The 12,711-nt window shown below is 41.8% G+C and overlaps 1 protein-coding gene across 5 annotated transcripts in view; it reads left to right on the plus strand.

Moving 5' to 3' along the window:
- The window catches only part of PXK (PX domain containing serine/threonine kinase like), a 71,230-nt gene that overhangs the window by 26,657 nt on the left and 31,862 nt on the right, over positions 1-12,711 (plus strand). For all 5 annotated transcript variants that reach the window (XM_045831953.1, XM_045831954.1, XM_045831955.1 and 2 more), the window contains exon 4: positions 7,971-8,157. In XM_045831953.1, the coding sequence (XP_045687909.1) occupies positions 7,971-8,157 (187 nt within the window). The remainder of the gene's footprint in view (positions 1-7,970; positions 8,158-12,711) is intronic.

The raw sequence follows: 12,711 nt of genomic DNA on the forward strand, positions 1-12,711 counted from the left end.
TTTACCACGTCATGAGATGTGTGTTCTCTTTTCTCAGATTAGCGATGATTGAGTGGAGTGCTGGGGTGGTTCATAAGACGGAGCTGGAACTGTCTCAGACTCTTTCCACTGAACTAGGCTGCATAGTCAGCATTGCAGATCAGTGTTCGGCACTAACTAGAGACTTTTTTGGTGTAACTTTTCCTCTTAAATACATATTTCTAAATCCATTTGATTTAAGTGTTTCTAATTGATGGCCATAATAGAAAGAAGGCTGAGCTGCGAAGTCTCTCTATGGAAACACAGCCAGTGCTGGTAATGACTGAAGGGTCCTGGAGAGGCTCTAGTGCTCTAGGAAGTACTGGCAGTGCCACCCATGTCTTGGTTGAGTGCCATGGATTACTGAACACCCCTGGGCTGTGTCACAGCTCAGATTTGATGGGTTACACAAAACCCTTAATTACTGAGCCAGAGCACTTGGCTTCTTATCAGCTCAGCAAGGAGGTGAAGGACGTCTCCCTTCACTGGTGAGCTAGCCATCGTCACTTAGTCCGAGTGACCTCTGATCCCGTCCAAAAAGGACAGGAAGACTGCTGGCTAGGAAGGATTCCTTTTCATCAAGACGCCATATTTTATCGATCAGGCTTTGGAAAAGAACATTTGTAGAGTCCACACTTTAAATTATTTACAGCACTGCTAAAAGCAGGATTGTCTAATTTTACTTACAATAGAGTTGTCCTGAGTATCTGCAAACCTTCATGTAATTGTCATAGGACTATGCATTTGACACATGTTGTCTTTTAAAATTTTAATTTTAATAAGATCAGTTTAAGTCTCTAGATAGAATATTGAGACTGAATTCTAGAGACTGAATTCTCATAGATGAGTTTAGTTAGTTTCATATATGGGTTTTCATAACATGTTCTTTACTCTAAGACAAAAGCTGGGCCTGTGATGACCTTGTAGATAAGGTACAAATGTGCACTTCATTCCAGCCATGGGTATTCCCCACAAATCCCTCCAGACATTCCACAGGACATTTCACAGTAGAGCAAGCATTTGAGAGTTAACATTGAACTTACTATGAGTTTTCACCCTTATGCATAAGTGAACCTTTGCCCAGTTTTAAAGAAGATGGAGTCATCTTTGTACAATGTTATTCAGCCAGGGCTGGGTAAGAATTGTGGGAGAAAAATTCCCAAAATTAAATTGCCTGTGCTCAGCCCCTAAGAATGACTGTGGGGAGGAGGGTTTTATCTCCTGTTTGTTCTTGCTTTGGGGATATAAGTTTGGATCTCTGTTACTATTTAATTATGGCCTTTTTAATATAATAGAATTTTATTTTTTGCTTCAGTTTAATTTTCCCTTTTAAAATGGGTACTTTCAATGTGCATCTTATTTCAAATGCAAATATTCATGTGTATTGATGTTGGCTTGTGTTGGGCAGGATATGGCCAGACATCATTTCAAGTGGGCGGTTTTTCTGGATCCAAGTAAACAAACAGAAGAAAGTACATACAGCTTTTTGGCTACAAAATATTGCAAAATATCTTCTATAAAACAAACCAAAAATATTCCAAAACCACGGAATAAAACTGCGATGATGATTTTCAGTGTCTGATTATCCTTCTTGACTGATAATGAGTTCCTGATGAAGAAAGAGAAATATAATACATATATGCAGAGTTGTCTTGAGTTCAATAGGAAAAATGCCTGAGTGAAAAAAAAAAGTAGGATGTAAAATTATACTTGCAATATAATATAATTACATGAAATGTTTAGAAAAAAATATTGGGAGACATATGCCAAAATGTTAATAGTGGTGAACCCAGGTAGTAGGATTATGACTTATGTGTTTTTCTCATTCTTTTTTTTTTTTAAGATTTTATTTATTTTATTTTTTAGAGAGGGGAAGGGAGGGAGAAAGAGACGGGGAGAAACATCAGTGTGTGGTTGCCTCTCGAGCACCCCCTACTGGGGACCTGGCCTGCAACCCAGGCATGTGCCCTGACTGGGAATCCAACTGGTGATCCTTTGGTTCGCAGGCCAGCTGCTCAGTCCACTGAGCCACATGAGCCAGGGCATTTTTCTGATTCTTTATACTGTTCTGTACTTTCCAAGTTCTCTGCAAATAAGCACATGTAAGCTGTATGAAAAGAAAAATAGAAAAAAGCTGCACTTTACCCATTCTTTATAGAGAACATTATTTTGTAGTAATAGTGAAGAAAAATCCCACCTTATTTTAAAGGCACCATCAAAGTAGTGACCATCTAGGGCAGCGATTTTCAACTGGTGTGCCACAAGAATTTTTTAAACATGCAATACCAGACTATTTAGTCAGTGGCACTGACCTCTTTTCCCTTAGATTGTCAGATTTTAAAAAAATGACAACAGCCAACAATAATAGCTGACCAGTGTGATGGAATCTAAATCATACTTACTTTTTTGTCAGATTGGCAAAAAGTACATATTTTTGGTGTGCTACAGAATTTTAGTGATTGGTTTATGTGTTCCACGAGATGAAAAAGGTTGGAAATTGCTGATCTAGGGAGACAGCATACGACAAGGAACAAGGAGGAAGCCAGAGGTGAAATGAGAGGAACTGGGTGGGAGCCCTCAGACTTGGGAAGGAGCCCAGGCTCTGCCCCTCACAACCTCGTCTTAGTTATTTACTCTCTCAGGCCCCACTTTCCCCATCTGAACCAGAGGGTTGTACCAGATGACTTCTCAGGTTTGTTGTAGCGCAAAAGTTTTGTTACTTGAATTTTACTGCCCATTGTTGACATAGGAGAAACTTTACTATACACTGAAGGGAAATTGGGACAAATTAAGGCTCTGTTGAGAGTGTAGACCTCCCTAGAATAATCACTGGAATATGGCTGAAGGCAGTGTGTAGACTATTAAGATCTGATACTGAAGTGAGAGATTAACAGATTCAGAGTCTGTAGGTTTTTTTCCCCCAGACAAAAGCTAGTTTTCTTGAAACTGTAATGTAGTTTGTCATGTAATGTAGAGGCTTCTACTAGCCTAGCATAGGACAGATTACTGGCTTTAGGCCCCATTTTGGTGATCATCTCCCATTTGCATTGTCACTCTGCAGATGTTATGAGTGGAACTCTGGGGGACTGTGTCCTTTATACAAGGAACTCAAGAAGGGAGTCCATAGGGCATGCTATAGAAGAAAGCTATGGAAAAGGGGACAATGAGGTGTCATGGCTCCCAGCCATCAACGTGGAAGCTTCTAGGGAATCACTGGCTTAGTGACCGTGTCACTCTGTGTGCTAGTGTTCTCTTGCCCTCCCTTCTGACTGGGCAGTGACTTGCTAAATTTTATATTCTGAGATTGGTAAGCATTTTAGAAATTCTAGAAGAAAACTGAAAGAGAAAATGAGTGTATCTTGGATGCTAATCTTTTTTTAAAAGACAAGATTTTAAAATAACACACACATTGCCTAGTTTTAGTACTTTTAGGAATATTTATTGTGAGATACTGAACTAGGGCAGGAAAACACCTCCACTGTGTCCAGCAGACTGATGTAGCAGGGACACGGTGAGGACTGCAGCTGTTGGCAAAGAACTCTGTCTTTCACCCGATGATTGGAAAAGCTGATGATATGTCTGGGCAGATCAGTACATTTTCCCCAAGTGAAATGAAGCTTGAAAACATTGGTTGAAGTTTGGAGGCCACAAAGTTTGAAACAGATACCTTATCAAATTCATTTTCACATCCTGACCACGAATGAAAAATATCCCTGCTGAGGTTTGAATCCAATGATGTCAAATGTGACTGTCCATTCTGTGCGATGTAGTGGGGTCAGCTGGTGGGCAGGTGGTGTAGGCAGATGTACTGATGTTGGTCAGTGGCATTTTAAAAATCTTTGCTAAGTAGACAATCAATGTGATAATCAAAAAGGTTTTTTTCCTTTTCCTTTTTTAATTGAAAAAAGTAGTAATTGAGTAATGAGAAAACATTTTATAGTATGGAAAAAAATTAATTGATCAACTCACTCCCAGAGGTAGCCATTCTCAAGCAGATGGTGTGAGTCCTTTTAGACATTGTGCATATATAACCCTATCGTGAGGTGTGCACATACATGCACAGGCATGGACATGAGGAAAACAGCCTGAAATTTGTGTCTTATCTGGCAGTACCATGGTACAAAATTCACTCTAATGGTTCTCTGACATTCTTTCATAGTTGGAGAATAGGCAATTCAGAATTGTCAGCCAAACTCTTCATCTTATCTAATGTCAAGTTCAAGGTTTTCACTGGGTTTTTTGTGTGTGTGTGTGTGTGTGTGTTTTTAAATAGAGTGGAGCAGGTAAACTTAGGCTTGCCCACAAGGGTGGTTTCAATTACAGCCTTGTCTGAACTCAAGATGGCCTTCCCGTTTGACTCTGCTCTCAGCCAGTACACACGCCACTTGGACTGCCCTAATCTAAGCACGAGTGAAGAACAGCGCTGCTCTGTGAAAGTGACTTTACTCATTAAATTAAGATACTACTCTGATGCCTTGTTTTTAAGTTTGAAAAATAGACTTCAAAGTTTTACGTGATCTGCAAAATGATAGTACCTTGAGCATCTGCATTTATTTTTCCTCCCTCTGGAAGCCACTCTTAAACAGTGAATCGATCTTATGTGTGAGTGTACACACACACACACTCAAAGACAAATAGGACAGGAGTAAACCACAACGTAACATTCGAAGCTGAAAATCCATACTAATTAAGCAGATATAGGAAGGCAGAATTCTGGCATGGGGGGTGGATAACCCCACTGGGTCCAGTTTATACCACAGAACTTCCAGAAGTTTTGGCGATTGACATCACAGGTGCTGCCTCCAGAGAGGGGCCAGGTCAAGCTAAAATCAGGAGTTGAGCCCTGACTGGTGTGGCTCAGTTGGTTGGGTGTTGTCCTGCAAAGTGAAAGGTCATGGGTTCCTTCCCTGGTCAAGGCACATGCCTGAGTTGTGGGTTTGGTCCCTAGTCAGGGCACATATGAGAGGTAACCAATCGATATTTCTCTCTCACATCAGTGTTTCTCTCTCTTTCTCCCTCCCTCTCCCCCATAAATAAATACATAAATAAATATCTGTAAAAATAAAATAAAATCAGGAGTTGAAAGTATGTTTAAGAAGCAGTGAGGTCCCCAAATCTTGCCAATCCAAGCAAGTTATGCCTGCCCTTCTCCCTCCAGCAGAAAACTGGAAGTTTATTTCCTGGAGACGTAAGAACAGTCTATGGACTAGAGAATGCAGGCACAGTAGAAAATATTACATAATAAATAGGAGCATGGGCCTCAGCCACCAACCTCTCCTCTGCCCTCTTCCTCTCAGCTCCTGGAACACTGGCAATTAGGCCTAGACCTTCCCGGCAGGAGACCAGAAGATGTAGGTGGGATACCTGCCCAGACTAAGATGAAAGAGTTAAAGACTCTCAGACTGAAGACTAAGGTCACAGGCCCTCCCGATGAAGCCCTGAGGGAGGTCATGGGCTACAATAAAGCCCACAACAGACAAGTCACAGGCACTCACCTAGAGCTTCTCATCAGCTTTTGGTGCTCCACTCTTAAATATGAACAGACAACCCAGAATCACCAGATTTCTGAGAACATTTTAATATGAATGATAACAACTAAAATAAACAGTAAAGAAAAAACCTTCAAGAAGCATAATATGTGCAGTAAGAACATTTCAGGTACTTCAGAAAAATTCTTCTATATTCTCAGAGAGATAAGAAATTGTATTACATTCAGGTTGCTATTAAGGGGGGAAAAAGAAAAGAGTCAGCACTCTAATAGTAGAAAACTAAAGGAGTTCATCATCACCGAACTATTATTATATGAAATGTTAAAGGGACTTATTTAAGAAAAAGATCAAAACTATGAACAGTAAAATGGCAATAAATACATATCTATCAACAATTAAGTCAAAAAAACAAACTCAGCAAACAAGAAGAACAGAAACAGAATCATGGGTATGGAGAGTGTTTTCATTGTTGCCAGATGGGAGGGGTGTGGGGGAATGGGTGAAGAGGTGAGGGGATTAAGAAGTACGAACAGGTAGTTACAGAATAGCCATGGGGATGTAAAGTACAGTGTAGGAAAAGGAGTAGCCAAACAACTTGTACACATGACCCATGGACATGAACAATGGTGGGGGGATTGCTTGAAGGTGTGTGTGCGAGGGTGTTGGGTAGAGGGGACAAAAGGGGAAAAATTAGGGCAGCCATAATAGCATAATCAATAAAATATAATTTAAAAAAGATAATAGTAGAAATTAAAACTTTAGAAGGGCTGAAAGATAAAGGAAATATCCCAGAAAACTTTCTCGGTAGAAAAAAAGTTTAACAAAGGTGGAAAATAGGAGAGAAAAGATAAATCAGTTCAGAGGGTCTCATATTGGATAATAGGAGTTCCAGAAAAAGAAAGCAAAAGGCATGGCAAGGAAGAAGTAGTGACCTAATACAAGAAAATACCAAAGAATGTAAGCATATTACTAGTTTCTAGGTTGGAAGGGCCCCATACTCAGCACAGAGAATGAAGGTAGACCTACGTAAAGGCACATGGAATTCACAAACTGGGGTCAAAGAGACAATCCTAAAAGTCTGTTTGTTGCGGGGAAGAATCAAGAATCTTGAACCTTTAACAACAGCACTGGAAACTAGAAGACAATAAAGTAGTTCTTAAAAATTATGAAGAAAAAAATATTTTCAACTTCGAATTCCACATCAAGACTTGCTTTCAATCAAGTGTGAGGGTAGAATAAAGACAGATTTACACATGCAGGCTTTCCAGAACTTGCCCCTCTTTTAGGAAGCTGACAAGAGGATATCTCCACCAAAAATAGGGGGAATATCTAAGAAAAAGGATCGACATAGAAATGAGGATCAGCAGGAGAAAGACAAAAGCACCTCCAGCGAGACAGTAAAGGGAGGTCCCAGGATGCCAGCTTTGCAGCAGGTGTAGGGACAATCAGTCCTGCTTAAAGCAGGTTGGTGGGTTCTGGAAGATATTCCTCAAGAAGGTAAAATTAGTGCATCTCTGTATGTGAATGTGTTGAGAAAAGGCTTAGCCAGAGAGTTTGGAGTCCAATAGAAAACCAAAAAAGTAAACCACCAGTTGATAGAAAGTAACCGTGTTAAGCACAGTAAGCATGGCTTTTGGGCTGTAAATATTGTTTGCCTAAAATAAGCATGAGTACTACATTAAATAAGATTATAGCGCCCTGATTGGTGTGGCTCAGTGGATTGAGCGCAGCCTGCGAACTGGCATGTTGCCAGTTCAATTCCCAGTCAGGGCACATGCCTGGCTTGTGGACCTGCTCCCCAAATGAGGACAAGCGAGAGGCAATCATTGTATCTCTCGTACATTGATGTTCCTATCTCTCTCTTTCTCCCTCACTTCCCCTCTCTCTAAAAGTAAATACATTTTAAAAAATGGTAACAACTATATTGGAAGGATTAGGAATAGGGTGTGTGTGGGGTAAGGTCAGGACAGCGAAAGAAAACTTAATCCTCATCTTCCATGATAGAAGATTTATAGATAATTTTCCTAAAAATGAAAAACCAAGACATAACAATGTCAACATCCCTCAGTGCCATAAGATTGGCTGAAAGAACTGAACGTGGCTGTCTCTGAGGGGTGGAGGGAAATAGGTATGTCCGGAGTGGATATGTTGTCTGGCAGCACAGGGGAGGGATGTCATGGGACTGTGAATAATAAAAAACTGACTCCTGAAATTATGTTCATGTATAAGTTTGATGAAAAAAAAACACTTTAAAAATTAACTTTTATAGTTGTTATGCTTAATACAGTATTTTATGAATTCTAAGATGCACGTTTTTTTTCACATTTTCACATCACTGAAATTAGGATGCATGTTAAAATCTGTGGTTTCTCAGACTTAATGAAATATGATGGCCCAGGAGCCTGATATTGTATCTTATTGAGGAATGACATGAGTATAATATAATACTTTTTTTTCTTAAAGATTGCAGGCCTATGTCTACCTCTTCCTCCTAAAAAATTGATTGGTAACATGGATCGTGAATTCATAGCTGAGAGACAGAAAGGTCTTCAGAACTATCTCAACGTTATCACCACAAATCATATCTTGTCTAATTGTGAGCTGGTTAAGAAGTTTTTAGATCCAAACAACTATTCTGCAAACTACACTGGTAAGCAGAGGGACCTGTGAGCGGTGGTCGCAGGGCTCATGAGACTCTGTGTTGTGGGAGGTGAAATATGTGGGAGAAACTATTCCAGTGGGAAGATGTGTATATTTGTTATAGGGTATTATTCATTCACTAATTCTTACCTGATTGTAAGTTACTGTTGGTGTATAAAAGAAAATAATTAGTTCTAACATGTTTATAATGCCTGCCCAGAAAAATCTGGAAGAGAATTTATTGTGTCTGTGTACCTACAATCTTGTCTTTAGTAACTTCCCTGACAGAATCGATAGTAAATAATTCGTGATAACTTATATAGTAATTGCAATTGATTTGTATTTTGCTCCTTTTTGTATGTACAGTTATACAGTGTGTCTGGCTTTTTTCAGAATTACTTTACTACAGCAGTGATTCAGAAGGGTCCTCTCTGTGTTCCTGGTGGTTCACTGAGACCCACTCAGTGCAAAACAGAGGAAGGAGGTAGCTGTCTTTCAAACCTTCCATGGAACAGGGTGACGGCCAAGGGACTGAAATGGAAAGGATACCAGTTCCACACAAAGCTGGCATTGCTTACCTAAACCTAGTGTCAGCAGAATGGGTGATTAAATATTAAATGCATTCTGGTGTGGCCTTGAAGACACTAATGGAAACCATTGTAGGACTGAACTAATTACTAGAATTCATATGGTTTGTTAAAGCTAAACTGTGCTTAGATTCTTTCTAAATGGAATTCTGGGTATTATTAATAAGCTGATTTCCTCACTAAAAGAATAGATTGTTTACATGCTACTTTTTGGGTCCTCAAAAACATTGCTTTGGGTCCAGGCCAGTGTGGCTTAGGTGGTTGGGTGTCATCCTGCAAACCAAAAGGTTGTGGGTTCAGTCCCTGGTCAAGGCACATGCCTAGGTTGTGGGTTCGGTTCCAGGTTGGGATGTATACGGAGGGCAATCGATCGATGTTTCTTTGTCACATCGATGTTTTCCTCCGGTGTTTCCTTTTTCTCCCTCCCTTCCCCTCTCTGTAAAATCAATAAGCATGTCCTCTGGTGAGGGTTTTAAAAAAACCTGCTTTTAAAGCAATTGGAGGAAATTTCATTCCTCTTTTAGAGAGAGGGAAGTAGAGGCTTGCTTGTCAGGCACCAAACTTTTCTGCATAATTGAATCCCCTGGGGAGCTTTATAAAATCCTGGCGCCCAGGCTGCACTCATGTCAGTTAAATAAGAATTTCTGCAGGTATGGCTCATGGTCCGTCCTTCCTTCCTTCTTTCCTTCCTCCCTCCCTTCCTCCCTTCCTTCCATTTCTTCATTTCATTTGTTTGTTTTTAATTGATTTGAGAGAGAGAGAGTATGGGAGGGAGTGGGGTGAGAAAGAGGCAATGATTTGTTGTTCCACTCATTTATGCATTCATTGGTTGCTTCTTGTATGTGTCCTAACCAAGGATAGAACCACCCACAACCTTGGGGTATCGGGCCTATGCTCTGACCAACTGAAATACTGGGCTTGGACAGGCTGGTGGCTTCTAAAGCTCCCCAAGAGATTCCTATATGCAGCTAAGTTTGAAAACCACAGTCCTTGGAGCTCACTATTCATAGTAGGGCCTGCTGACCAGCAGTACTACATTTTTGGGAGCTTGTCAAAAATGCAGAATTCAGGCTCCATCTCAGACCTACTATTCAGGATCTAATTTTAGCAAGGTCCCAGGTGATTTGCATGCTCATTAAAGTTTAAGAAGCCTCACTCTTACAAGGGTGTCCAACCTGCAACCCGCAGGTCGCATGTGGCTCAAGATGTCTATGAATGCGGCCCAACACAAAATTGTAAATTTGGTTAACACATTATGAGATTTTTTGTGATTACGTGTCACAGAGTATTTAATGTATGGCCCAAGACAACTCTTCTTCCAGTGTGGCCCAGAGATGCCAAAAGGTTGGACACCACTGTAGGGACCTGCTGTCCTCTAATAGAAGTAGGAGTAAGAAAAATGCCTGTCCAGAGTGCAGTGGAATGAAGGAAAGCTTATTTCAAATTCACATTAACTATAGGTTACAAGTTGAACACTGCGTTGTTAACAAGGCTTCCATTCATCCCCCACTTGTTTTTGGTTCACCTGAGGGGGAAAGCATCACAGGGCTGGGGCCCCCAGCACAGCTTGCATTCTTTCACAGCAGCATCGCTCATTTCATTTCTCCGTGCTGCACTGCAGTTGTTCCCAAAATTGTCAGGGTGGGCCGTCTGGATTGACTTACAGTCGTCTAACGGAATAGCAGCGAGTGGTTGCTGTTTCAAAGAGATGCTGACTTAATTCCCCCTTTGAATGAAATGTCAGGACTTGTCTTGGCCCTAGGCTGACTCACCAGCAGTCAGGAAAGGGAAGCCTGGGCCCCCTCCTCTGCGTCAGCTTGATTGAGCCATTCCCCAGAAAGCCAGGCAGACTTGCCCAGTCTTTGTAAAACTCAGTGTGGCTCATCATCCTCTGTGCAGGAATTGTGAGGTGTTCACTTGAATTAGAAAGTCTAATTGAGAACCAGCTATTGTACAGGGAAAACAGATGTCTCCCAGTCATAAGGGCTTGGTATTGGGACACACACACACACACCACCACCACCACCACCACCACTACCACCGCCGCCGCCGCCTTATTCACTTTGTTAGCAAGGTGCTTCTATCGTGTAAAAGCCTCACTGCTCTGTAGCCATCTTCCCAGTCCAAACCTCACACCCCCTCAGAGTAAGGAGAGTTTTAATGTCTACACAGAAGTCAGTTGGCCCAGAGATCAGTTGGCCTGGATCCTAGTCCCAGCTTTGTCATCAGCAGCATTTGTTCTCCATGGGCTTCAGGGTCCAGGTCTATAAAGCAGGAGTTGGGGGCGGGGGGACGGTGGACTGGGGAGTGTTGAAGTTCCCTTTGGTCTTAAAGCCCCACGAATCCCATAAATAGGTTGATAATAGTGAGCTCCAGGATAAAAGTATCACAGGAGAGATTGGGGGATGGGGATGGTGTTCAGAGCAAGAGTGAGATGCTTTGGAGAAGGTGGAGGCCCATGTCCAGCTGTTTTCTGTGTAGGCCTCTGCTACGCCACTTCCTGTAGTAGATTAGGGGCCTGGAGCTCAGCTGCAGGGCTGAAAGGGCCAGTGTTTGTTCCCTGCAGCCATCCCAGGGGGCTGGGATCTAGGAGCTCAAAGGCTGCATGCACTAATGGGGGCAGCTGGCGTCTTCTGAGCTCAGAAGTCTGAATTCTGTGGGAAGTGCAGAATGGACTTGAAGGCTTCGCTCTACATTTCCAGTCTAAGGCTTGTTTATCTGCATTTATGAGCCTGCATTTCGGCCCCCCTCCCCCCGCCCACCATGTGTCTGTTAGTGATGAAAATGAGGGCAGATGCCATCCTTTTTATGGTTTTCATGTTCTAACAGGAGAGAACATCCCTACCCACTGAACGTCTATTGAACCCTTAGTTCTAGCTGTATGAAATATTTATTGAACACCTACTATGTGCCAGATGCTAGCAATACAGCAACACAGAAGGAATAGTCTCCCCGACCCCTACCCCGGGCACTTCTGCAGGGAGAAGACTGTGACCGGGTAAACATGGGGCAGCACCTTGGGTGGGGGGGGTGCAGTTTATAGGGTTAAATCAGATGATTTAGATCTGAAGATGGAAGGCTTCCCAGAAGAGGTGCTACGTACATGGAGATCTGAGGGGTGAGTAGAAGTTAGTGAGGCTGAGAGGCAGGGGCAGTGTTCCAGGGGAGAGAGATATTTCCAGCCAGAGTGTCTGGTCTAGAGGAAGAGAGTAGCCCTGATACAGGACAGTCTGTGAGTGAATCCCAAAGGAGGGATAGATACAGCACTGAGAGGGCACCAGTGGGAAGGGAAGGAGAGGTCATGGCTACAGGAGCAGTAAATTTGGACTAAGCCTCAAAGGATAGATGGGCAAGAATGGACAATGCTGAGGGGTGGGGACAGGCCAGTCTTTAGGGAATGAGGGAGGCAAATCTCAGAGTGAACGGAGAGTGAGGCACAACTGTTGTAGGAGACAAAGCCAGAATTAGGTTGAACATTAGGTTTAGAAGCTTGGTCTTGACTTGGTAAGGAAATGGGACACCAATAACAGCTTCTAAGCAGAGGAATAGATGCTTAGCATTTAAATGTGTTGCCTGGGGAAGGGGGATTAATATTGGGACCGTAGTAGTCATGTGATTTACTTGACAATAAATCATAGTTTAGTGGAAGGAAAATGTCCTTTCCATAATTTCCTGCCCCCCAAGGAATAAAAAACGTTCTTCTAGTCCTCAATTTACCTTCCATTTTGTTCACATTCCATTTGTTCCATGTGTTCACAGCTATTTCCCTGTTCCTGAAACAACATACAGCACATGGTAGCATATGGTCAATACTGTTGAATAATGATTTTGTGGGGAATTATGAGTCACTATTAGTTTTGAACAAAATGTCCTTCACAGTCTCTTAGAATGATATCATACTACATTTAGAAAGTTATTTTTCATGATCCTTCTCAAAGTTGATATGAATGATTTTCACTTAAAAGAATTTCCTTTTG

This window comes from Phyllostomus hastatus, unplaced genomic scaffold (genome assembly GCF_019186645.2).
Source record: "Phyllostomus hastatus isolate PE091 unplaced genomic scaffold, TTU_PhHast_1.1 phas_contig_16, whole genome shotgun sequence".
Classification (NCBI taxonomy): domain Eukaryota; kingdom Metazoa; phylum Chordata; class Mammalia; order Chiroptera; family Phyllostomidae; genus Phyllostomus; species Phyllostomus hastatus.